The sequence below is a fragment of the Salvelinus alpinus genome, chromosome 23 (genome assembly GCF_045679555.1).
Source record: "Salvelinus alpinus chromosome 23, SLU_Salpinus.1, whole genome shotgun sequence".
NCBI lineage: Eukaryota > Metazoa > Chordata > Actinopteri > Salmoniformes > Salmonidae > Salvelinus > Salvelinus alpinus.
In genome coordinates this window covers 38,027,416-38,053,467 of record NC_092108.1, presented here as the reverse complement: position 1 = coordinate 38,053,467, position 26,052 = coordinate 38,027,416, and the positions used below count along the sequence as shown (strand labels likewise).

General features: G+C 44.9%; 1 protein-coding gene across 2 annotated transcripts in view; it reads left to right on the top strand.

Moving 5' to 3' along the window:
- Positions 1–26,052, top strand: part of LOC139550910 (glypican-5-like) — a 245,809-nt gene that overhangs the window by 54,405 nt on the left and 165,352 nt on the right. For both annotated transcript variants that reach the window (XM_071362168.1, XM_071362167.1), the window contains exon 3: positions 17,168–17,871. In XM_071362168.1, coding sequence (XP_071218269.1) covers positions 17,168–17,871 — 704 coding nt within the window. The remainder of the gene's footprint in view (positions 1–17,167; positions 17,872–26,052) is intronic.

The window sequence follows — 26,052 nt, the reverse complement described above, 5'->3', positions numbered from 1 at the left end:
AGTGGCCTAGCCAGTCTCCAGACCTGAACCCAATAGAAAATCTTTGGAGGGAGCTGAAAGTCCGTATTGCCTAGCGACAGCCCCGAAACCTGAAGGATCTGGAGAAGGTCTGTATGGAGCAGTGGGCCAAAATCCCTGCTGCAGTGTGTGCAAACCTGGTCAAGAACTACAGGAAACGTATGATCTCTGTAATTGCAAACAAAGGTTTCTGTACCAAATATTAAGTCCTGCTTTTCTGATGTATCAAATACTTATGTCATGCAATAAAATGCAAATTATTTACTTAAAAATCATACAATGTGATTTTCTGGATTTTTGTTTTAGATTCCGTCTCTCACAGTTGAAGTGTACCTATGATAAAAATTACAGACCTCTACATGCTTTGTAAGTAGGAAAACCTGCAAAATCGTCAGTGTATCAAATACTTGTTCTCCCCACTGTATGTGTACTGGAATCAGGGGTCACACTCAATCCCCATACCAGAGATAGATAATCAATCAGTGTCAGGCATGATCCGGCCCAGAGTCATTAACATCACATTAAATTGACCGAATTCCCTGTGAACCTCCGTCTATGTGGACATGGAACACTGAGAGAGAGGAGAGAGGGAGGGAGAGAGATGGAGCGAAAGAGGGAGAGATGGAGAGCTGAATGTACAGAGAGCGAGACAGGTAGGAGAGAGAGGAGGAGGGAGAGCTGGAGAGCTGGCCATACAGAAAAAGAGAGAGGAAGGAGAGCAAACGAGAGATTGAGAGACAGATTATAGCAGAGAGGGAGCGAGAGAGTGAGAGAGATGGCTGGCCAACAGCGGACGTCAGTAAAGAATGAGTGAATTAGAAAATAAAAGAAAGAAGGAGAGATGTCTGGCCAGTAGTGGACGTCAGTGGAGAGCTGTTCAGAGGCAGTTCTCTAGAAGGTGGAAGGGAGTGCCTCTGTCTCCAGAGTGTTGTTCAAGTGACTTTCACACGGTCCACTCGCAGTGTGTGTGTGTGCATTAATGCCTTTGCATGCGTGTGTATGTGTGTGTGCCTTCACGTGTATTTGTGTGTGTGTGGCCAGTATAACTATGGGTAGTGAGTCACATCATTACCTCAACTCTGTCTCAGTTGGTAGGCTCGGGAGTTGGCCCACTCTCTCTACCCCTCACCCCTCTCTCTCCCTCTCTCTCTCCTGCTCTCACCCCTCTCCCTTGCTCTCATCCCTCTGCCCCCTTCTCCCCACTCTAACCCCTCCCTCTCCCACATTTCTCCCCCTCTCTCGTGTTCTGTCTTTCTCCCCTATCCCCATCACTCTCCTCCCTCCTTCCCCCATCCAAACCCACTCACTTCCCCCATTATATTAAGCCCTGTGTCATTCCTCCTCCTCCCTCTCCCCTTTGTGACTCCGACCGTGCCGTTAAAGAGTCCCCCTGGCCTGCTTTATGCATCTGGTCATCCCCTCGTTCCGCTCCGGAGAGAGAGAAAGTGAGAGAGATGGAAAACCCCAGTTATTCGTCCCCCATGTTGATGTGTGTGGCGGGATGCTTGGTGGTTTTAGTGGCGTCCAGGGTAGATTATGATCTCTCTCTCTCTCTCTCTCTCTCTCTCTCTCTCTCTCTCTCTCTCTCTCTCTCTCTCTCTCTCTCTCTCTCTCTCTCTCTCTCTCTCTCTCTCTCTCTCTCTCTCTCTCTCTCTCTCTCTCTCTCTGCTCTCTCTCTCTCTCTCTCTCTCTCTCTCTCTCTCTCTCTCTCTCTCTCTCTCTCTCTCTCTCTCTCTCTCTCTCTCTCTCTCTCTCTGTCTATCTTCTCTGTCTCTCTGTCTCTCTCTCTCTCTATCTGTCTCTGTCTCTCTCAATTCAATTCAATTCGCTTTATTGGCATGACGTAACAATGTACATATTGCCAAAGCTTATTTTGGATATTTACAAAATGAATAAAAATGAGAATCAAAAATGTCAACAGGACAACAGTAACAACAATAACCAAGGGTCAAAATAACCATACATTCAACAATAACAATAAGCATACAGTAGAGGACATGTGCAGGTTGATTGGTCTGTCAGACACTGTCCCTCAATTTATGGCAGGCAGCAATGTAGTGCGCTGCCAACCCACAGATCTCTGCGTCCTCCCTCAACAAGACGGGTAGCCTATCCTCATCAGAGAGGTCTTTGAAACTTTGAATAAGGGTTTCAAATTTGGGAAAATGACACTCTCTAACTGTTTTATATTTTTGACATTTTGTCATGAAATGCAGCTCCGTCTCAGGTTCTGCTGTTGTGCAGTGGTTGCACAGCCTTTCCTCTACAGGGAGCCAGGTTTTCCTGTGTCTACCCTTCTCAATGTTAAGGCTGTGCTCACTGAGCCTGTACTTTGTCAAGGTTTTTCTAAGGTTTTGATCAGTAACCATGGTCAAATATTTAGCCACAGTGTACTGTTGATTTAGGGCCAGATAGCACTGCATTTTGCTTTGTGTTTGTGCTTGTGTTTCCCAATAAGCAATATAGTTTTGTTTTGACTGTGTTGTAATTTGGTTTATTCTGATTGATTGGATATTCTGGTCCTGAGGCTTCAGTGTGTTAGTAGAACAAGTTGGTGAATTCAGCCCCAGGACCAGCTGGATGAGGGGACTCTTTTCTTTGCTCAGCTCTTGGCATTGCAGGGCTTGGTAATGATATGAGAGGGGGTCACTGTATTTTAGATGTTTCCAAAACTGAATTGCTCTTTTTTGAGTTTTTATTACTAGTGGATATTGACCTAATTCTGCCCTGCATGCATTGTTTGTAGTTTTCCTCTGGACATGTAGGATAATCTTACAGAACTCTGCATGCAGGGTTTCAATGGGGTGTTTGTCACATTTAATGATATCTTGTTTTGCAAGTGGACCCCACACCTCGCTGCCATAAAGTGCAATTGGTTCAATGACATATTCAATTCGTTTTTGCCACATTTTAATAGGTATTTCAATTTGAATTTGCTATTTAATGGCGTAGAATGCCCTGCGTGCTTTCTCTCTCTCAGTTCATTCACTGCCTCATTAAGGTGTCCAGTTGAGCTTATTTTTAAACCTAAGTAATTGTAGTGTGTACAGTACTCTATATATTTGGTACAAATTGAGAACTTGGGTCTAATTCCCTGAGATCTGGATCTTCTCTGGAAAATCATTATTTTAGTCTTTTTGGGGTTTACTGCCAGGGCCCAGGTCTGGCAGTACTGCTCTAGCAGGTCCAGGCTCTGCTGTAGGCCATGTGCTGTGGTTGACAGCAGGCATAGGTCATCTGCGAAGAGTAGGCATTTAACTTCTGAATTGTGGAGACTAACACCAGGGGCTGAGGATTTTTCTAGACTAGTGGCCAATTCGTTAATGTAAATATTGAAGAGTGCAGGGCTCAGATTGCAACCCTGGCGAAGGCCCCGCCCCTGGTTAAAGAATTCTGTTCTTTCTTACCAATTTTAATGCTGCACGTATTGCCAGTATACATTGATTTAATTATGTCATATGTTTTACCCCCTACACCACTTTCAATAACTTTGTAGAACAGTCCTGTATGCCAAATAGAATCAAATGCTTTGGTATAAATCCAATTTGGCTTTTACTCAAGACATTGTGCTTATTAAGGAAGTTTAGAACTCTTACATTGATAATACTACAGAAAACCTTCCCCAGGTTACTGTTCACACAAATGCCTCTGTAATTGTTAGGGTCAAATTTGTCTCCGTTCTTAAAGATTGGGGTTATGAGTCCTTGATTCCAGATGTCAGGGAAATAACCTACACTCAGGATCAAATTAAACAGTTTTAATATAGCCAATTGAAATGTTGCACTAGTGAGTTTGAGCATCTCATTTAGGATGCCATCAGGTCCGCATGCTTTTATAAATTTGAGGGCCTGAAGTTTCTTATAGAGCTCCTGGTCAGTAATTGGGGAGTCCAATGGATTTTGATTGTCCTTCATAGCTTTTTCTAATAGCTTTTTCTCAATTAGTGTCAGCTGCTTGCTGTTGTACTGTGCTTTTTTGGTTCTGAGTGTACGTTTATAGAGTTTTAAAGTCTCACAGTAATGAAGGCGTAATGCACCATTATTTGGGTCTCTGTGCTTTTGGTTGGATAGTGTTCTAAGTTTTTTCCTTATAATTTTACAATCTGCATCAAACCAGTTGTCATCTGTGATCTTTTTTGGTTTGTTTTTTATCAATTTCAATTGTGCTTCTTTTGCCATTTGCCTGAATATATAGTTGATGTTTTGTACTGCTAGATTGATGCCTTCTTTACTGTGAGTGAATGTTGTATCCAGAAAGTTATCTAAGAGTGTTTGGATATTTTGGTTCCAACAACAAGGGTCAGATGACAATTAGGGGAAAGAAAAAATAAATCTATTGAAGCTTCCTCTGAGGAGATCTGTGGTGCTCTCCATATTATTCTGTGCTGGTTTGGGCCCATCTGTATGAATGTCTGATGTTGTACAGCTTACTGGGCTGTGAATGTCTGGTTGTTTCCATGTCTGTTCTTTTGAGGAACAAAGTCATTTGGCTGTGATCAGACAAAGGTGTTAGTGGCTTGAAAGGGAATGAGCTGAGAGAGAAGGGGTCAATGTCTGTGATCATATAGTCTACTGTACTGTGGCCAAGAGGTGAGCAGTAGGTAAATCTCCCCAAAGAGTCCCCCCGTAACCTACCATTGACAAAGTACAGACCCAGGCTTCTACAGAGCTGCAAAAGATCCCTTCCGTTTTTGTTGACGGTGCTGTCTCTGTTGTTTCTATGGGGGAGATTAAGACAGTATGGCCTGTAATAAAGCTGTCTCTCTATCTGTCTCTGTCTCTCTCTCTACCTGTCTCTCTCTCTCTCTCTCTCTCTACCTGTCTCTCTCTGTCTCTGTCTCTCTCTGTCTCTCTCTGTCTTTCTCTGTCTCTCTGTCTCTGTCTCTGTCTCTCTCTGTCTCTCTCTGTCTCTCTCTGTCTCTCTCTGTCTCTCGCTCTATCTGTCTCTCTCTCTCTGTCTGAATGCTCTGGTCACATAAGGTGGACTGATCAAGTCAACTACACCCCGTAGTGACTTTGGAGACTGTAGACTTGTAGTGAACCTAAGATGACTGAAGGGATACATCAGTTACTAGTTTGTCTGTCAGTGTGTTTCATCTACAACACCTAGCTTAATCAACATCATTGCGATGACAAAAAGGGAAACACTGTTGGAATTTTGGTTGAAATATATTTTTACAAAATGAAAAGGGTTACACACCTGTATGAACGAGTGGAAACTCCTCCATTAGGCTTCGTCACTTTCCTTTCATCTTAACTAAGTAACAGGCTTTCCCGACTTCAAACTCCTCCACTTGACAGGTCCTGTTCTGTGTTACTCCCTCTCTTTTCTCTCTCTCCCTCTTTCTCTTCACACGCACACACACACACACACACACACACACACACACACACACACACACACACACACACACACACACACACACACACACACACACACACACACACACACACACACACACACACACACACACACACACACACACACACTCTCTCTCTCTTTCTGGAGTCCAGGCAGTGCTCTGATGCCAGCCTCTCCCTGTACTGTGCTGGCCCTTCCTGAGTTAGTAGTGTCCACTCCCTGCTAGCGTTGTACAGAGTCAGCCAGTCTGCTAGCTGGCCTCTTGTCACATCTTACAGTTAGGATATGACAAAACCTGGCTGTTTGTCATAAAGGGTTACGACCTACAGCGACAACGTTTTGACATGTTTATGACAGCCTTCATCAAGTTATAGCGCAGTATTGTGTTACCTGACTTTCTACAAGGCCTTCTTAATGTCTAGATTTCCAGAGTAGAGCGTGTCCAAGTTGTGTAAAGTTATTTCTTCGTAATCTGCCTCCTGTTCAGATCCTACCCTGTCAGCAGAGTGACACCACACTACCAGAGATGGACTAGGATCCATCATATGCCAATACAGGGAAGAGTAATTGAGGTCACTTTGACCTTGTGCCATGCCACCAATCATGCCATGAGGCCAAAGCCATGACCCTGACGGTGGGTGCCTGTCGTCTGACGTCATACATTACAGACGACCCTCAGTGGTCTCTCCCTCAGTGGTCTCTCCCTCAGTGGTCTCTCCCTCAGTGGTCTCTCCCTCAGTGGAATGCCCCAGTCGCCGCCTTACCTACCCCTCCCCTCCCACGTACCTCGTCCCTCTGCTCATCCCTCTCCCCCACTAACCCCTAGCCCTTTGATCATGTCACCACGCTCCTCCCAGCCAGTGCACCTCATGTGTAGATGGGTGGACAGTCTTTGTTGCTGTTGATAATCATCATATTGTTGTTTTGTTATCTCCCTAACTGTGGCATATTAACGTATTTATTCAGTGATCTATTTCTAGCCACTGCTTTTGCTGAGTAGGTGACGGGGTGGCAGGACAGGCTACCAGAGACGCATGGCTGCGTACCAAATGGAACCCTATTCCCTATTTAGTGCACTACCATTGACCACGGCCCTTAGGGTCATGTACAGTAGGGAATAGGGTGCCATTTGGGATGCACCCCTAGATAGAATGAGTGCTGGGAAAAGACTAGTGTCTCCTAGTGTCTCCTTCCTCGTTATCACATTATTGCCGCCACCGACTCACACACACAGTCATGCAGGCTTACCTGTACACCAGTGGGGGCTGGTGGGAGGACGGGCTCATTGTAATGGCTGGAATGGAATGAATAGAACGGTATAAACAGATCAAACATATGGAAACCGCTTTTGACTCCGTTACATTGATCCCATTCCAGCCGTTACAATGAGCCCGTCCTGCTATAGCTCCTCCCACCATGCTGGCACGTGCACACATGGACGCGCACGAGATCATGTAGGTACACACACACACACACACACACACACACACACACACACACACACACACACACACACACACACACACACACACACACACACACACACACACACACACACACACACACAGATCTGTGATGCCACGTGTCTGGGCTGGCACCCCTACCATGAAGGTTTGGCCCTGGATCTTACCCCTCTCTCCCCTGTCTGTTCCCCCAGACAGGTCTGCTCCCGTTGGGGAAGTGGCTAGGAGCTCCGCGCCACACTGGGGGAGGGATGCCATAGTTGTGGTCAAAACCCATACAACTCACTGCCACTGACTGTGGTTACTTTGACCCATTTGTTATTGTGGCTGCACTGCAGAGTACGAGCCACGACACTTTAGGCGTTATTACCTCAGAAAAAGCCCTTGGTCGCCGGGCAGAATAGAAAGTAGGAAATAGCTCTAGCAGTGAATAAAGTGGAGTTGTTTATAAGAGGCTCGGCGAGGCCAGCGCTGGTATAAGACGCTGTATAATGTCTCATTGCAACGTCGTAAATATGAACTCTGTTTGGGCTACGGTGGTTGTGGTGGTGGTGGCAGTCTCCTTCATATGCACTCAATGTGGAACCACCCCTTTAACTCACTGCCCGACCAACCCTTTAAAGGGGTAAACCACCCATTTAACTCACTGCCCGGCCAACACTTTAAAGGGGTAAACCACCCCTTTAACTCACTGCCCGGCCAACCCTTTAAAGGGGTAAACCACCCATTTAACTCACTGCCCGGCCAACACTTTAAAGGGGTAAACCACCCCTTTAACTCACTGCCCGATCAACCCTTTAAAGGGGTAAACCACCACTTTAACTCACTGCCCGGCCAACACTTTAAAGGGGTAAACCACCCATTTAACTCACTGCCCGGCCAACACTTTAAAGGGGTAAACCACCCCTTTAACTCACTGCCCGATCAACCCTTTAAAGGGGTAAACCACCACTTTAACTCACTGCCCGGCCAACACTTTAAAGGGGTAAACCACCACTTTAACTCACTGCCCGGCCAACACTTTAAAGGGGTAAACCACCACTTTAACTCACTGCCCGGCCAACACTTTAAAGGGGTAAACCATCACTTTAACTCACTGCCCGGCCAACACTTTAAAGGGGTAAACCACCCCTTTAACTCACTGCCCGATCAACCCTTTAAAGGGGTAAACCACCACTTTAACTCACTGCCCGGCCAACACTTTAAAGGGGTAAACCACCACTTTAACTCACTGCCCGGCCAACACTTTAAAGGGGTAAACCACCACTTTAACTCACTGCCCGGCCAACACTTTAAAGGGGTAAACCATCACTTTAACTCACTGCCCGGCCAACACTTTAAAGGGGTAAACCACCACTTTAACTCACTGCCCGGCCAACACTTTAAAGGGGTAAACCACCACTTTAACTCACTCCCCGACCAACACTTTAAAGGGGTAAACCACCACTTTAACTCACTGCCCGGCCAACACTTTAAAGGGGTAAACCACCACTTTAACTCACTCCCCGACCAACACTTTAAAGGGGTAAACCACCACTTTAACTCACTGCCCGGCCAACACTTTAAAGGGGTAAACCACCACTTTAACTCACTCCCCGACCAACACTTTAAAGGGGTAAACCACCACTTTAACTCACTGCCCGGCCAACACTTTAAAGGGGTAAACCACCACTTTAACTCACTCCCCGACCAACACTTTAAAGGGGTAAACCACCACTTTAACTCACTGCCCGGCCAACACTTTAAAGGGGTAAACCACCACTTTAACTCACTCCCCGACCGACACTTTAAAGGGGTAAACCACCACTTTAACTCACTGCCCGGCCAACACTTTAAAGGGGTAAACCACCACTTTAACTCACTGCCCGGCCAACACTTTAAAGGGGTAAACCACCACTTTAACTCACTCCCCGACCAACACTTTAAAGGGGTAAACCACCACTTTAACTCACTGCCCGGCCAACACTTTAAAGGGGTAAACCACCACTTTAACTCACTGCCCGGCCAACACTTTAAAGGGGTAAACCACCACTTTAACTCACTGCCCGGCCAACACTTTAAAGGGGTAAACCACCACTTTAACTCACTGCCCGGCCAACACTTTAAAGGGGTAAACCACCACCTTAACTCACTGCCCGACCAGCCCTTTAAAGGGGGCTAAACTACCCCTTTAACATGGTTTAATATTGTGTTCATGACACGTTTTGGCTCCAGCCCTATTGCTGTAAACCGTGGAGTGCCACAAAAATGCAGGCGCTAGAGTTCTGTGGTGTACGGAAGCAGAAAAGGTTTGCTAGGGTCATGCTATGTGTCCAGGACTCAAAGACTGCTTGACAAATTGCTAATCATAGCTAATCATGGCCTCACATAAAAACTGATGATTACGACTTAAAGGTATTTCACCATATCCCAGAGTTCTTTCTGGTGAGAGACAGTGAAGGCATAATGATCGCCACCCAGGGAGGGATGTTTGTGTCCTAGAACGGCAGACACAGCTGTCAGACAGTGGTCAAACACAAGTTGACCGTGATGACCACTTGGTGGAGTTCTCACTGGTATTGGGTTTATATTCCCCTACTATATTCCCCTGCTCCAGAAGATGGAGGAGAGGATCAACAATGTGATTTAACACAAAGACTACAGCCAAATCCGTTAGAAGAAAGAGACAGAGACGAACTAAAGAAGAGACTAGGCCTAGTGTGCGTCTGGACTTCGTCAGAGCAGTGCCTGAGAGGTGGACAGTTGTCCCAGAGCGGTGTTTTGAGAGGGAAGTGTTTGAGCTAACAGCCGTGGAGACACAGAGACCGGTTCAGGACCCGGGGTCCTATTCAAGCCAGATGTATAGTATCCCGGTGTGGTTCAATAGGTGGAGTCCACTACGTTATACAGTAGTTGTTTTTCTCCATGTTCAGAAGTTGTTCTGGTCTCTCTAGTCTTGTTTCATTCCCCCGGAGGTGGATCGAGTGAAAACACGCACCTCTAATTTAATACAACACAGGATGTCCTCACAAAGTGTAGACCTAAATATCGAAAGGGAGTAGCCTAGATTGGTTCGCTTACTATTCCTAGCTCCCGAGAGAGTGGTCGTAAATTGTACTTTTTATATAGATTGTTCAGGTCATCTTGCTACAACCTTACCGTGGTTGGCATGTTGCGAGCAGGCTGCAGGCTTTTGTTTCAAACCAGCACTAACACTCCCGATTGAACTAGCAATCATCAAGACCTTGATTAGCTGAAGGGTATCACTACCAGAACAAAAGCTTGCACATCATGGCTTGGTGAACTAACATGTTCCTATTTTACTGGGTCGGCCTGCCTCCCTGTCTAACTAGCCCTGCTTTGAGCTGTTTGACTGAGGGTCTGTGTCACGACTGGTCTCTGCCTCCTGAAGACTACAGCTCTGTAACGCTGTAACCCAACCCTGCTGGCACGTAGTGGGGCTGAGTGCCCTGTGGGTTTCATCCCGCTGGCCAGGCCAACCAGCCTGGCCTGTAACATACTGGCACTGCCGCTGCAGCTCAACTCAACGGGCTGGGGAGGGGAGGGGAGGCTTTGAGCTGGTTACAGAGAGTTTCTCTCTCTGCTTTTTCCCTTGATCCCTTCCTCCGTTTCATCAATCTTCTTCCTGTCGTTTTCTCTCCGTCACTCTGTTTAGTTATTCTCTCTCTTTCCCTCTTTCTCTAGCTATCTTCTGATTTAGACCTCTCTCTTTCCTTCTCTCGCTTTGCTTCTCTTTCTTCCTCTACCCTTTTCATCCCATCTCTGCCCCTCCCCTCTCACATTCTTTCTCTCTCCCCCTCTCTATCCCAACGATGTATTGTTTGACTATTATCCCCAGCCCTCTCACCTTTGACTTTTAACTTTATTAATCTTCCTGATCGGGTACAGTGACAGACACAGCCCTGCCTGTCTGTCAGTCACATTCACACGACCTCAACTGTCTATCTGGTCACCTCACTGTGGCTGTTAAACCAGAGACAGAATATGACTCATTGGACGCTTGATGTGCGTCACACACACACCCACGTGCACGGATATACATGCAAAAGCATGTGCATGTACACGCATGCATATACACACACATACACACACACACACAGCCATGCAGACAGTCACATATGCATGCACTCAAGCACGCACACACACACACCCTCCCCGAAACACACACACCAAACGCCAACGCCTGATTGTGTGTGTGCGTGCTTGTATGTATATGTGACTGTTTGCTTGTGCACAGAGCTGCTGTGGTGATGATGCGGTGGAACGTTATAAACTTGGCCTTGTGGTTTTCTAGGGCCGTAGAGGAGAGTCCCTGGTGGGGTGTCCCTGTCCCTAACAGCACACTGGTATTAGGTTATGCAGCTGTTGACTGGGAGAGATGACTGTTGTTCGGTTTCACTCTGTGTGTGTGTGTGTGTGTGTGTGTGTGTGTGTGTGTGTGTGTGTGTGTGTGTGTGTGTGTGTGTGTGTGTGTGTGTGTGTGTGTGTGTGTGTGTGTGTGTGTGTGTGTGTGTGTGTGTGTGTGTGTGTGTGTGTGTGTGTGTGTGTGTGTGGGTACTGGCTTGGCAGGAAAGTGTCTGATTTAGTGTGTGTGGACACACACACAAACATGCAAGCACATACAAACATTAACAAGATATTGAGTACTGTATGTGTGTTTTTACTACAACCCCAGATCATCTATTCATCTCCTTGTAAGTGTGTTTAGTATCTTTATGTCATATTTTGCGAGTGTGTGTGTCTGTGTGATTACATGTGCTGGGTTGGCACCGTGTCTCAGTTTCTCTACAGTTGCATCTGCTGGCATGCAATATATATATATATATATATATATATATATATATATATATATATATATATATAGAGAGAGAGAGAGAGTAGAGAGAGAGAGAGAGAGAGAGAGAGAGAGAGAGAGAGAGAGAGAGAGAGAGAGAGAGAGAGAGAGAGAGAGAGAGAGAGAGAGAGAGAGAGAGAGAGATATTTCCCTCAGATTACACAGATCCACAAAGAATTTGAAAACAAATCCAATTTTGATAAACTCCCATATCTACTGGGAGAAATTCCACAGTGTGCCATCACAGCAGCAAGATTTGTGACCTGTTGCCACAAGAAAAGGGCAACCAGTGAAGAACAAACACCATTGTAAATACAACCCATATTTATGCTTATTTATTTTAACTTGTGTGCTTTATCCATTTGTACATTGTTACAACACTGTATATATATAATATAACATTTGTAATGTCTTTATTGTTTTGAAACTTCTGTATGTGTAATGTTTACTGTTAATTTGTATTGTTTATTTCACTTTTGTATAATATCTACCTCACTTGCTTTGGCAATGTTAACACATGTTTCCCATGCCAATAAAGCCCATTGAATTGAAAATTGAATTGAGAGAGAGAGAGAGCATGTACCAGCCAACGGCATGTACCAGATGCTCAGCAGGCTCTGCTCACACTTACTGGCCTGAGGCCAAACCACACGGCCAACAACATTGGACACTTTATGGAACAAAAAGCCTTCACTATATCATCCTGGAATATCCAAGGCCTGAGGTCATCTGCCTTTGGCCTAAAGAGCAGGAACCCGGACTTCACCAAAGAAATCGGTAATGCAGACATTGTCATCCTGCAAGAAACCTGGTACAGAGGAGACGGACCCACTGGTTGCCCTCTAGGTTACAGAGAACTGGTAGTCCCATCCACCAAACTACCAGGTGTGAAACAGGGAAGGGACTCAGGGGGAATGCTAATTTGGTATAGAGCAGACCTAACTCACTCCATTAAACTAATCAAAACAGGAACATTTTACATTTGGCTAGAAATTCAAAAGGAAATTATCTTAACAGAGAAAAATGTCCTCCTGTGTGCTACCTATATCCCCCCACTAGAATCCCCATACTTTAATGAAGACAGCTTCTCCATCCTGAATGAGGAAATCAATCATTTCCAGGCCCAGGGACATGTATTAGTCTGTGGCGACCTAAATGCCAGAACTGGACAAGAACCTGACACCCTCAGCACACAGGGGGACAAACACCTACCTGGAGGTGACAGCATTCCCTCCCCCATATGCCCCCCTAGGCACAACTATGACAACATAACCAACAAAAACGGGTCACAACTCCTGCAGCTCTGTCGCACGCTGGGTATGTACATAGTCAATGGTAGGCTTCGAGGGGACTCCTATGGTAGGTTCACCTATAGCTCATCTCTTGGCAGTAGCACTGTAGACTACTTTATCACTGACCTCAACCCAGAGTCTCTCAGAGCGTTCACAGTCAGCCCACTGACACCCCTATCAGACCACAGCAAAATCACAGTCTACTTGAACAGAGCAATACTCAATCACGAGGCATCAAAGCCAAAGGAACTGAGTAACATTAAGAAATGCTATAGATGGAAGGAATGCAGTTTGGAAATCTACCAAAAAACAATTAGACAACAGCAAATTCAATCCCTTTTAGACAACTTCCTGGGTAAAACGTTCCACTGCAATAGTGAAGGTGTAAACTTGGCAGTAGAAAATCTTAACAGTATATTTGACCTCTCAGCTTCCCTATCAAACCTAAAAATCTCAAATAGAAAACCGAAGAAAATGAACAACAATGACAAATGGTTTGATGACGAATGCAAAAATCTAAGAAATAAATTGAGAAACCTGTCCAACCAAAAACATAGAGACCCGGAAAACCTGAGTCTACGCCTTCACTATGGTGAATCACTAAAACAATACAGAAATACACTACGGAAAAAGAAGGAACAGCACGTCAGAAATCAGCTCAATGTAATTGAAGAATCCATAGACTCTAACCACTTCTGGGAAAATTGGAAAACACTAAACAAACAACAACACGAAGAATTATCTATCCAAAATGGAGATGTATGGGTAAACCACTTCTCCAATCTTTTTGGCTCTATAACAAAGAATAAAGAGCAAAAACATATACATGATCAAATACAAATCCTTGAATCAACTATTAAAGACTACCAGAACCCACTGGATTCTCCAATTACCTTGAACGAGTTACAGGACAAAATAAAAACCCTCCAACCCAAAAAGGCCTGTGGTGTTGATGGTATCCTTAATGAAATGATCAAATATACAGACAACAAATTCCAATTGGCTATACTAAAACTCTTTAACATCGTCCTTAGCTCTGGCATCTTCCCCAATATTTGGAACCAAGGACTGATCACCCCAATCCACAAAAGTGGAGACAAATTTGACCCCAATAACTACCGTGGAATATGCGTCAACAGTAACCTTGGGAAAATACTCTGCATTATCATTAACAGCAGACTCGTACATTTCCTCAATGAAAACAATGTACTGAGCAAATGTCAAATTGGCTTTTTACCAAATTACCGTACAACAGACCATGTATTCACCCTACACACCCTAATTGACAACCAAACAAACCAAAACAAAGGCAAAGTCTTCTCATGCTTTGTTGATTTCAAAAAAGCCTTCGACTCAATTTGGCATGAGGGTCTGCTATACAAATTGATGGAAAGTGGTGTTGGGGGAAAAACATACGACATTATAAAATCCATGTACACAAACAACAAGTGTGCGGTTAAAATTGGCAAAAAACACACACATTTCTTCACACAGGGTCCCCACGACCCTGTGTGAAGAAATGTGTGTGTTTTTTGCCAATTTTAGACAGGGATGCAGCTTAAGCCCCACCCTCTTCAACATATATATCAACGAATTGGCGAGGGCATTAGAACAGTCTGCAGCACCTGGCCTCACCCTACTAGAATCCGAAGTCAAATGTCTACTGTTTGCTGATGATCTGGTGCTTCTGTCACCAACCAAGGAGGGCCTACAGCAGCACCTAGATCTTCTGCACAGATTCTGTCAGACCTGGGCCCTGACAGTAAATCTCAGTAAGACCAAAATAATGGTGTTCCAAAAAAGGTCCAGTCGCCAGGACCACAAATTCCATCTAGACACCGTTGCCCTAGAGCACACAAAAAACTATACATACCTCGGCCTAAACCTCAGCACCACAGGTAACTTCCACAAAGCTGTGAACGATCTGAGAGAGAAGGCAAGAAGGGCATTCTATGCCATCAAAAGGAACATAAATTTCAACATACCAATTAGGATCTGGCTAAAAATACTTGAATCAGTCATAGAGCCCATTGCCCTTTATGGTTGTGAGGTCTGGGGTCCGCTCACCAACCAAGATTTCACAAAATGGGACAAACATCAAATTGAGACTCTGCATGCAGAATTCTGCAAAAATATCCTCCGTGTACAACGTAGAACACCAAATAATGCATGCAGAGCAGAATTAGGCCGATACCCACTAATTATCAAAATCCAGAAAAGAGCCGTTAAATTCTACAACCACCTAAAAGGAAGCGATTCCCAAACCTTCCATAACAAAGCAATCACCTACAGAGAGATGAACCTGGAGAAGAGTCCCCTAAGCAAGCTGGTCCTGGGGCTCTGTTCACAAACACACCCCACAGAGCCCCAGGACAACAGCACAATTAGACCCAACCAAATCATGAGAAAACAAAAAGATAATTACTTGACACATTGGAAAGAATTAACAAACAAACAGAGCAAACTAGAATGCTATTTGGCCCTAAACAGAGAGTACACAGTGGCAGAATACCTGACCACTGTGACTGACCCAAACTTAAGGAAAGCTTTGACTATGTACAGACTCAGTGAGCATAGCCTTGCTATTGAGAAAGGCCGCCGTAGGCAGACATGGCTCTCAAGAGAAGACAGGCTATGTGCTCACTGCCCACAAAATGAGGTGGAAACTGAGCTGCACTTCCTAACCTCCTGCCCAATGTATGACCATATTAGAGACACATATTTCCCTCAGATCACACAGATCCACAAAGAATTCGAAAACAAATCCAATTTTGATAAACTCCCATATCTACTGGGTGAAATTCCACAGTGTGCCATCACAGCAGCAAGATTTGTGACCTGTTGCCACAAGAAAAGGGCAACCAGTGAAGAACAAACACCATTGTAAATACAACCCATATTTATGTTTATTTATTTTAACTTGTGTGCTTTAACCATTTATACATTGCTACAACACTGTATATATATAATATGGCATTTGTAATGTCTTTATTGCTTTGAAACTTCTGTATGTGTAATGTTTACTGTTAATTTTTATTGTTTATTTCACTTTTGTATATTATCTACCTCACTTGCTTTGGCAATGTTAACACATGTTTCCCATGCCAATAAAGCCCCTTGAATTGAATTGCTCCAGATAAGAGCACACAATTGAATTGAATTGAATTGAGAGAGAGAGCACACACTCCAAGAGACTGATACACACAAGCTTAGTCGGGAAAGAGATGAGGTAGAAAGGATCCTCTCTGACCTCTTTTCTGCACGGCAGACTTGTGTTATTATTAGATAGACAGTTTAAATGAAAGTAGTGCAAAGATAAACTTATGGTGCGTTTGAATATACAGTACCTTCGGAAAGTATTCAGACCCCTTGACTTTTTCCACATTTTGTTACGTTACACCCGTGTTCTAAAATGGGTTAAATAAATAAAAAATCCTCAGCAATTTAAACACACTTCCCCATAATGTCAAAGTGAAAACAGGCTTTTCGAAATGTTTGCTAATTTATAGAAAATAAAAAACAGAAATACCTTATTTATACCCTTTGCTATAACACTCCAAATTGAGCTCAGGTGCATCCTGTTTCCATTGATCATCTTTGAGATGTTTCTACAACTACATTGCTCCAGAGTGCTCAGGACCTCAGACTGGGTCGAAGGTTCATCTTCAAGTCTCTGAATGTCCTTGAGTGGCCCAGCCAGAGCCCGGACTTGAACCCGATCGAACATCTCTGGAGAGACCTGAAAATAGCTGTGCAGTGACGCTCCACATCCAACCTGACAGAGCTTGAGAAGATCTGCAGAGAGGAATGGGAGAAACTTCCCAAATACAGGTGTGCCAAGTCATACCCAAGAAGAATTGAGGCTGTAATCGCTGCCAAAGTTGCTTCAACAAAGTACTGAGTAAAGGGTCTGAATACTTAAAAAAAAAATATATACATTTGCAAAAAAATCTAAAAAAAGTTTTTGCTTTGTCACTATGTGGTATTGTTGAGATTGATGTAGGAAAAAAACGATTTAATCCATTTCAGAATAAGGCTGTAATGTAACAAGATGTGGAAAAATTCAAGGGGTCTGAATACTTTCTGAATGCGCTCTATACTACACTGCCTAAATACTCTGTTTTGTCATTATTTTATTAACGTAAATGTAACCAGGCCCTGATGTCTTCTCCCCCCCTTTCTCCCTCCCCTCCCTCCAGACACCTTCCAGTACCTGCTCTCCTTCTCCCAGGGCCACCTCTCCTCCCTGCTGGAAGACACCTACTCTCCCCTCTCCCGGGAGGCCCTCCCCCATGTCAACGCCCTGTTCTCCTCCCTCTCCCTCTACATCGGCGGACACAACCTCTCCCTCGAAGCTGCCGTGGCCCGTTTCCACGACAACCTCTTCCCGCTCGTCTACGGGCGCCTGGTCAACCCGGGCGTGGGCGTCCATGGTGGCTTGTCCGGCGAGCGGGGCGAGTGTCTCCGCGCCACACGGCAGGACGTCAACCCATTCGGCCCCCACCCCGAAACGCTCGCTCAGGAATTGGGGCGCACCCTGGGCGCCGGGCGAGCCTTATCCCTGGCCCTCGCCGAGGGCACCGAAGTCATGAACGCCACCGAACACGTTTCCTTCACCAAAGAGTGTTTACGTGGCTTGACCAAGATGCAGTACTGCTCGCACTGCCGTGGGCTGACGCTGATCAAGCCGTGCGTGGGCTACTGCCTGAACGTGATGCGCGGGTGCTTGGCGAGCGTGGCCGAGCTGGACGGGCCCTGGCGGAGGTATGTGGCGGCTCTGGAGGAACTGACCAATGCTGTGGCCGGACAACACAGCCTGGAACTGGCCCTGCTTGGAGTCAGGGGGCACGTGAATGAGGCCATACTACACGCTCAGCTCCATGGGCCCACGCTGACCGCTACGGTGAGTAGAAGCACACACTCCCTGTGGTGTTAGCTGAGTGGTTTTACGTGAATGAGGCCATCCCACCCGAAGCGAAGTCCTTGAGTTTCTCTCACACGATCACACGAGATAAACATCAGTATTCAACGTTTGTCCAGGTCCCAAGCATCGCGGGTTCAATCCCGGTGCTAGGCACTCATTTTTATTTTTTCTGTTTTAACTTTATCCCAAACCTTAACCCTAACCTTAAACAGTTGGAATTATTGCCTAAACTTAACTGTCATTTTTTAAATGCTTAACAGTCAAGTTTTTTTCTGTTTTAACAACCTTAACCCTTACCTACTATCACTTTACCCATAGACGTTTATCCCCCCATGGACAAACGTTGAATAATGAAGTGAGTCCGGGAGATCTTGTTGCTATAACACCATTCATATGTCCAGTCTGTCTCTGGCTGCACCCTCAGGACCAGAACCACCAGACTGTCTTTATGTGGTCTGAATACCACACTGCTCCAGCAACCTTTACTGGTAACTTTTACTGTCTGACTACTGGCTTTACTGGGTCTCATATGGAGTTACATTTAGTTATACACTGAACTCTCTGTCTCTCTCCCTTCCTCTTTCTCTTCGTCTCACTGAGTTTCTATGGAGGGTGTTAGCCAACAGCTATAGTCTGTTGTGATGTGGTGTATTGGGAGTCTGGGGTTGCAGTAGGGAGAGACTGTGATTCAGACAGAGCATATGATCCTGTCTGGCTCTGACTTGAACTACAGATATCTTGACTGAACTAGCGGAGAGGAAGGAAACTGGCGGAGAAAAAGAACTGAAGTCCTTGAACTGGACATGCAGGGTAGCCTTTGTCTAAATTGCCCCCAGAGAGAGTGAAGTGGGTGAGTTGCCAGGTTTAGAGGCAGGGTCCGTCCAAGTATGCAGACCCAGAACCTGGGGTCTGGCTGCCTGCTTGGTATTCATGAGGCAACACATGCATGCACTCACACACACACACAGCCCAGCTAAGGGACAAATTGTTTCTGGCAAAGTGGCATGCCCCAATGGGACAATGACTTTGGGTCCTCGGCTCTATACACACGCACAAGATACACACGCATACTGTATATGCACATGTACACACACACACAAACACACACATACACACACAGTGGACACACAGACACAATCACTCACCCCTCTCACACACACTATGTCCCCCCCACACTCCTACGTACAGTGGGGACCCGGGGAGAGTGGAACTGTAAGGGTAGCACAAAGCGCTGGACTGTATAAAGGACTGTCCCATGTCTTTATAGAACACAACGATAAAGACCCAAACCACACGACTACCATGCCGGGTCACCTTTCACTGACACCTTTTAACCCCCCCCCCTCCCCTCCCCCTCCCACTCTTCAATATCACCCCCATCTCTCTATCCCTTCTTTTAAACATTCCTCTGTTCACCTCTATTCATTTTGCAGTGAAAAGCAAAACAATTAGAACGTTTTGTACAGGGGTTTCTGGAAGATTCACTCTGGTTTTTCTTTTCCCTCACATATCTTTCTTGATTCATTCGTACTGCAGACTGGACTGTAGACTGGACTGTAAATGTGTACTGTAAATGTGTACTATAGACTGTACTGTAGACTGTACTATAGACTGTACTGTAGACTATACTGTAGACGTGTACTGTAGACTGTACTGTAGACTGTACTGTAAATGTGTACTATAGACTGGACTGTAGACGTATACTGTAGACGTGTACTGTAGACTGGACTGTAGACTGTACTGTAAATGTGTACTATAGACTGTACTGTAGACTGTACTGTAGACTGTACTTTAGACTACTGCAGACGTGTACCGTAGACGGTACTGTAGACTGTACTGTAGACTGTACTATAGACTGTACTGTAGACTGTACTGTAGACTGGCCTGTAGACTAGACTGTACTGTAGACTGGACTGTAGACTGAACTGTAGACATGTACTGTAGACTATACTATAGACTATACTGTAGACTGTACTGTAGACGTGTATTGTAGACTATACTGTAGACTACTGCAGACGTGTACCGTAGACGTGTACCGTAGACTGTACTGTAGACTGTACTGTAGACTATACTGTTAACTGTACTGTAGACTGTACTGTAGACTATACTGTAGACTGTACTGTAGACTATACTGTAGATGTGTACCGTAGACGTGTACTGTCTACTGTAGACTGTACTGTAGACTATACTGTCAAATGTGCTGTAAACGTGTACCGTAGACTATACTGTAGACTGTACTGTAGACTACTGTAGACATGTACCGTAGATGTGTACTGTAGACTGTACTGTAGACTGTACTGTCGACGTACCAGTAGCTATGTCTCTGGGATTTCTGCCGACTCGTGTGTTATGTAGAGTTGTTATTAAATTAATTATTGTGATGCTGTGGTTTTACACTGGGAAGTTATCCCAAACGGTTTAGTAGTTGACTCACACACCACGGGCTCTCTCTCTGTCTCTCTCTCTTTCTCTCTCTAATCTCTCTTCTCTCTCCTCTCGTCTCTCTCTGTTTTACTGCTGTCTCTTCTCCCTCTCTGTTTTCTCTCTCTGCTCTTGCTCTCTCCTCTCACTCTCTGCTCTCTCACTCTCTCCTCTTTCTCTCTGCTCTCTCTCTCTCTCTCTCTCTCTGTCTCTCTCTCTTTCTCTCTCTAATCTCTCTTCTCTCTCCTCTCCTCTCTCTCTGTCTTACTGCTGTCTCTTCTCCCTCTCTGTTCTCTCCTCTCTCTCTCTGCTCTCACTCTCTCCTCTTTCTCTCTGCTCTCTCTCTCTCCTATCTCTCTCCCCTCTCTCCCCTCTCTCTCTCTCTCTCTCTCTCTCTCTCTCTCTCTCTCTCTCTCTCTCTCTCTCTCTCTCTCTCTCTCTCTCTCTCTCTCTCTCTCTCTCTCTCTCTCTCTCTCTCTCTCTCTCTCTCTCTCTCTCTCTCTCTCTCTCTCTCTAACTCTCTAACTCTCTCTCTTCTCTCTCTCTCTCTCTCTCTCTCTCTCTCTCTCTCTCTCTCTCTCTCTCTCTCTCTCTCTCTCTCTCTCTCTCTCTCTCTCTCTCTCTCTCTCTCTCTCTCTCTCTCTCTCTCTCTCTCTCTCTCTCTTTATTGGCATGACGTAGCAATGTACATATTGCCAAAGCTTACTTTGGATATTTACAATATGAAAATAATAAGAATCAAAATTGTCAACGGGACAACAGTAACAACAATAACCAATGGTCAAAATAACCATACTTTGAACAATAACAATAAACATACAGTAGAGGACATGTGTAGGTTGATTGGTCTGTCAGACACTGTCCCTCATCTTATGGCAGGCAGCAATGTAGTGCGCTGCCAACCCACAGCTCTCTGCGTCCTCCCCCAACAGGGTGGTAGCCTACTCTCATCAGAGAGGTCTTTGAAACCTTGAATAAGGGTTTCAAATTTGGGGAAATGACACTCTCTCTAATTGTTTTATATTTTTGACATTTTGTCATGAAATGCAGCTCCGTCTCAGGTTCTGCTGTTGTGCAGTGGTTGCACAGCCTTTTCTCTGCAGGGAGCCATGTTTTCCTGTGTCTACCCTTCCCCTCTCTGTCTCTCTAATCTCTCTCTTCTCTCTCTGCTCTCTCTCTGTTCTCTCTCTCTCTGTTCTCTCTCTTCTCTCTCACCCCTCTCTCTCTCCTCTCTCTCTGCTCTCTCTTCTCTCTCTCCTCTCTCTGCTCTCTCTCCGCTCTCTCTCTCTGCTCTCTCTCTCTGCTCTCTCTCTCTGCTCTCTCCCCTCTCTGTTCTCTCTCTGCTCTCTCCCCTCTCTCCCCTCTCTGTTCTCTCTCTGCTCTCTCCCCTCTCTCTCTCTCTCTCTCTCTCTCTCTCTGCTCTCTCCCCTCTCTGTTCTCTCTTCTCTCTCTCCCCTCTCTGTTCGCGGGATTTTTTTTTTTACACATTCCCTCTCTTATTGAGACTGGGGAGATGAGGAAGTGACCCTTCTGGTCCCCACAAGGATAGTAAAACTATCACCCCCCATCCACTTAATTGAAATCTTCTCCAAAATATGACAGACAGGCATCCTAGTCCTCCCCCCCATCCACTCACACAGCCCCACACTTATTTTAGACTATACAGATGACCCCCTAGCATAGTGAATAGAATCCCTCTCCTAGTCCCACTGGCCATAGTTTCCATTATCTTCAGTCCCAGCAGTTTGTTATTAGCATTCCCCCATAAGGCAGTAATGACAAGACAGGCTAAAACCATGAGGGGAGAAGGTAGACAACCACATTACACTGGCTGGCTTCATCCACACCACAGTTATTGATCTTTCTTATGTGTGTGTGTGTGTGTGCCTGCGTGTGGAGGGGTGTGTGTGTGTGGGGGGGGGGCTGTCATATTTTGGAGTACATTTAAATTGCCTCCAGACTGTGGTCTAAGGTCAGTTATGCGTTTTTCACTCTAGTGGTTGAGATGAGGATTTGGGAGGGTAAGCTGTTCCTAGATCTGTGTCTTAAGGACAACTCAACATGTTTTTCACCTTGGCAGGGAGTCGATCCCCGTCAACGATTGGTTGCTAACTCAGCAAGACTGATCTTCATTAGCTGATGATGTTGCTCTCTGACACAGGGAACATTCCTCTCCTCCATTCAGCCCTCTTCCCCCCCCCCCCACTCCTCTCTGTCTTTCTTTCCAGGTCTTCATAATGTGCTGATAGCAGCATTACCGCTGAGCAACACAAGCATTCTTCTCACACACACACACACACACACACACACACACACACACACACACACACACACACACACACACACACACACACACACACACACACACACACACACACACACACACACACACACACACCATGGAAACACAGTGTAATTGTCAACCATCATGGCTGCACTATTACTTTATAGTCCAAGTATCCATGACTGGGATCGCAGGAATTTCACAATTCGTATAATTTTCACAAATGGCATAATTTCTCAGATGCTGTTTTTAATGTCATAGAGGCACTATGATACGGCTATAGTCATTTCCCCCCTTGATATCAAGGTGAAAGCGGCCCTAAAAGGATTGTACGCTGTACTCAGTTGAAATAGCAGACAACAGCTACTGGGAGAGTAGATCCCAACCTGTCCTATCCCCAAGTCACCTCCTTGTCATTACATGACCCTTTCTCTTCATTTCCCTCTGTCCTCTCCACGCCCTGTGGCTTCACCTGGTGCCCACTAGACTGCCAACATACAATCCCCACTGTCCTCAAAAAGGCGCCAACTGAACAACCGTTAGTGTGCTTCTGGCATTGTTTTAATGTTTATAGGCATTGTTTTAATGTTTATGTTTATATTTCTTTAGTATTGCAGTTCATTCATAAGGAATTTGAGTGCAGTGGGTGCATCCATTGTGACTCAAATATGATTGGTGGTCTTTGGCGACTGTTCACTTCCTCTTTCTGATTGTGTGTGAGCCTCAGATACCGGATCACACACAGCGGCATGATGGACTCAATTGACCTCCCTCTCCCCTCTCTCTATCGCTCACTCATGCTCACTTCCCCCCTCACTCTCTCTCGGTCTCTGTCTCTCTCTCTCTCTCGGTCTCTGTCTCTCTCTCTCTGTCTCTCTCTCTCTCTGCCTCTGTCTCTCTCTCTCTCTCTCTCTCTCTCGGTCTCTGTCTCTCTCTCTCTGTCTCTCTCTCTCTCGGTCTCTGTCTCTCTCTCTCGGTCTCTGTCTCTGTCTCTCTCTCTCTCGGTCTCTGTCTCTCTCTCTCGCGGTCTCTGTCTCTCTGTCATTAAGTGCATCCCATCCTCTGAGAACCTCTGCCACGTGTATAGTTTAGGCCAAATGTGTTTACAGTCGTGGGATTGGATGACAATCCACGCAACAACAAACTCCAAAGCAACATCCGTATTTATAAAAATAAATAAAAATAAACGAGCATTTTGAAATCAAATGTGAATAATTGAATGATTACAGGATTACAGCGGAGAAAAACAGCGTCCCTTCAAGTTGTGACAAAGTTAGAGCTAGAGACTAAGACAGTTAAAGTTAGAGACTAAGACAGTCCACTGTAGTATATGAGGGGCTGGATCTGTCTTAGTCTCTCTCTCTGTTTAATTAGCCCTGACATCACTTGGTATGCAATAAGAAGAGAGACAGGGATAGATATAGAACGGGAGCGGAGGAAGTGGAGAGAGAGACATGGACAGATGTAGAAAGTGAGAGACAGTGAAAGAGAGGAGGAAGAAGAGCGGGAGAGAAGTCAAGAGTGTTGGTTGTGGAAAGAGAGGGATGGGGAAAGCTGGTAAAGATGGAACAGAAAGCTGTCTCCTAGGAGAAGTGTGGGGAGACATCCAGGCCACAGGCTGAATGGAGGAAACCCCAAGGGGTCATTTGGGTTTGCGGGCTGTACTCTACATGTACCATTCTTAGTCTATCATGGCCTCTTTCTTTCGGGTAAATCACATTTGGGAGCATATCAGACATTATTTTCTCCTTCCCTTCCATGTCATACACTTCAGTCTGATGATATACAGTGTCTTGACATGTTGTGTCACTGGCCTACACACAATAACCCATCAAGTCAAAGTGGAATTATGTGAGAAAAAAAAATGCAGTACATCAGTATATATTGTAGAAGGCTCAAGGGTGTGGGGTTTCCACGTCACCAAGTTCAATAACCGAACACGCACAAGGAGCACAACTACAATGCAAATTAGGAATTTATTAGTGACATTTGCAACGGGTAATTCTCCCGCTTCTTACCCTCTTTGTGCAGCCCGCGTCCTCTCTTATCCTCAATGGGTTAATGATCCACCGGCTTGCCTCGTTGTGGCAGGAAGTCCATTTAAGACTCTGGGGGTGGAGCCAGCGAGCTGCAAGATATCTCCCTTCAATCACCACTCCCCTCACCTCTCTCTGCCATCTGCCACAATATTAATAAAACATTTAAAGCGCAAATGTTTTGAGTCAATAAGTATAGTGGTGTACACTGTGGACGTGTCATAATACCCATAAAACCTAGCGGTCATACACAGGGAAAGGGTTCCAATCGTTTTTCCACCATTCAGTTTTCCCACGGGGGATTTAAGAAACACTTAAAATAAGAGCTGTGTTTTGTGTATACTTACCCTGGTGTAACGTTTTAATAACCGTGTAAATCTTTCTAGGACAAGGTGACTTTTATCAATATATTTAGCTCCATTTACTCTCAGATTAAAAAAAGAAATGCTAATTAGCATCAAAGTAGACTACAAATCCCTGCAAGCCCCTGCATGTCATCTTTAGCTGACACCTTTGCTAACAGGTATTGTGTACATTTAAAACTTGACCAAGAGCGTTAACAGAATTTTCAATTTAAGGAAATGTTGACAATTTATTCAATACTAAATTTAGGTAACATTAGATAGTTAATCCAGAGATTCTTACCTTTTACTCAATTTGGCAGTCTCATTCAGAACATCATGGCATTTGTAGTTCTGTATGATAGCTACATTAGCAGCTAATTAGAATTTCATTTTTGTGGAGTAAATACAGGCAAATATATTGATATATTTGATATATCCAGATTCAACCACAAAAAACAGGGAGGTTTTCCAATACCTCGCAAAAGAAGGGCACCTATTGGTAAAAAAAAGCAGACATTGAATATCCCTTTGAGAGTGGTGAAGTCATTAATTACACTTTGGATGGTATATCAATACCCCAATTACTACAAAGATACAGGCATCCTTCCTAACTCAGTTGCCGGAGAGGGAAAAAAACGCTCAGGGATTTCACCATGAGGCCAATAGGGACTTTAAAACAGTAAAAGAGTTGAATGGCTGTGAGAGGAGATAACTGAGGATGGATCAACAACATTGTAGTTACTCCACAATACTAACCTAAATGAGTAAAAAGAATGAAGCCTGTACAGAATAAAAATATTCCAAAACATGCATCCTTTTTGCAATAAGGCACTAAAGTAAAATTGGCAAAAATGTGGCAAAGAAAATAACTTTATGTCCTGAATACAAAGCGCTATGTTTGGGGCAAATCCTACACAACACATCACTGAGTACCACTCTTCATATTTTCAAGCATGGTGGAGGCTGCATTATGTTATGGGTATGCTTGTCATCGGCATGGAGTAGGGAGTTTAGGATAAAAAGAAACGGAATGGAGCTAAGAGGCAAAATCCTAGAGAAAACCTTGTTCAGTCTG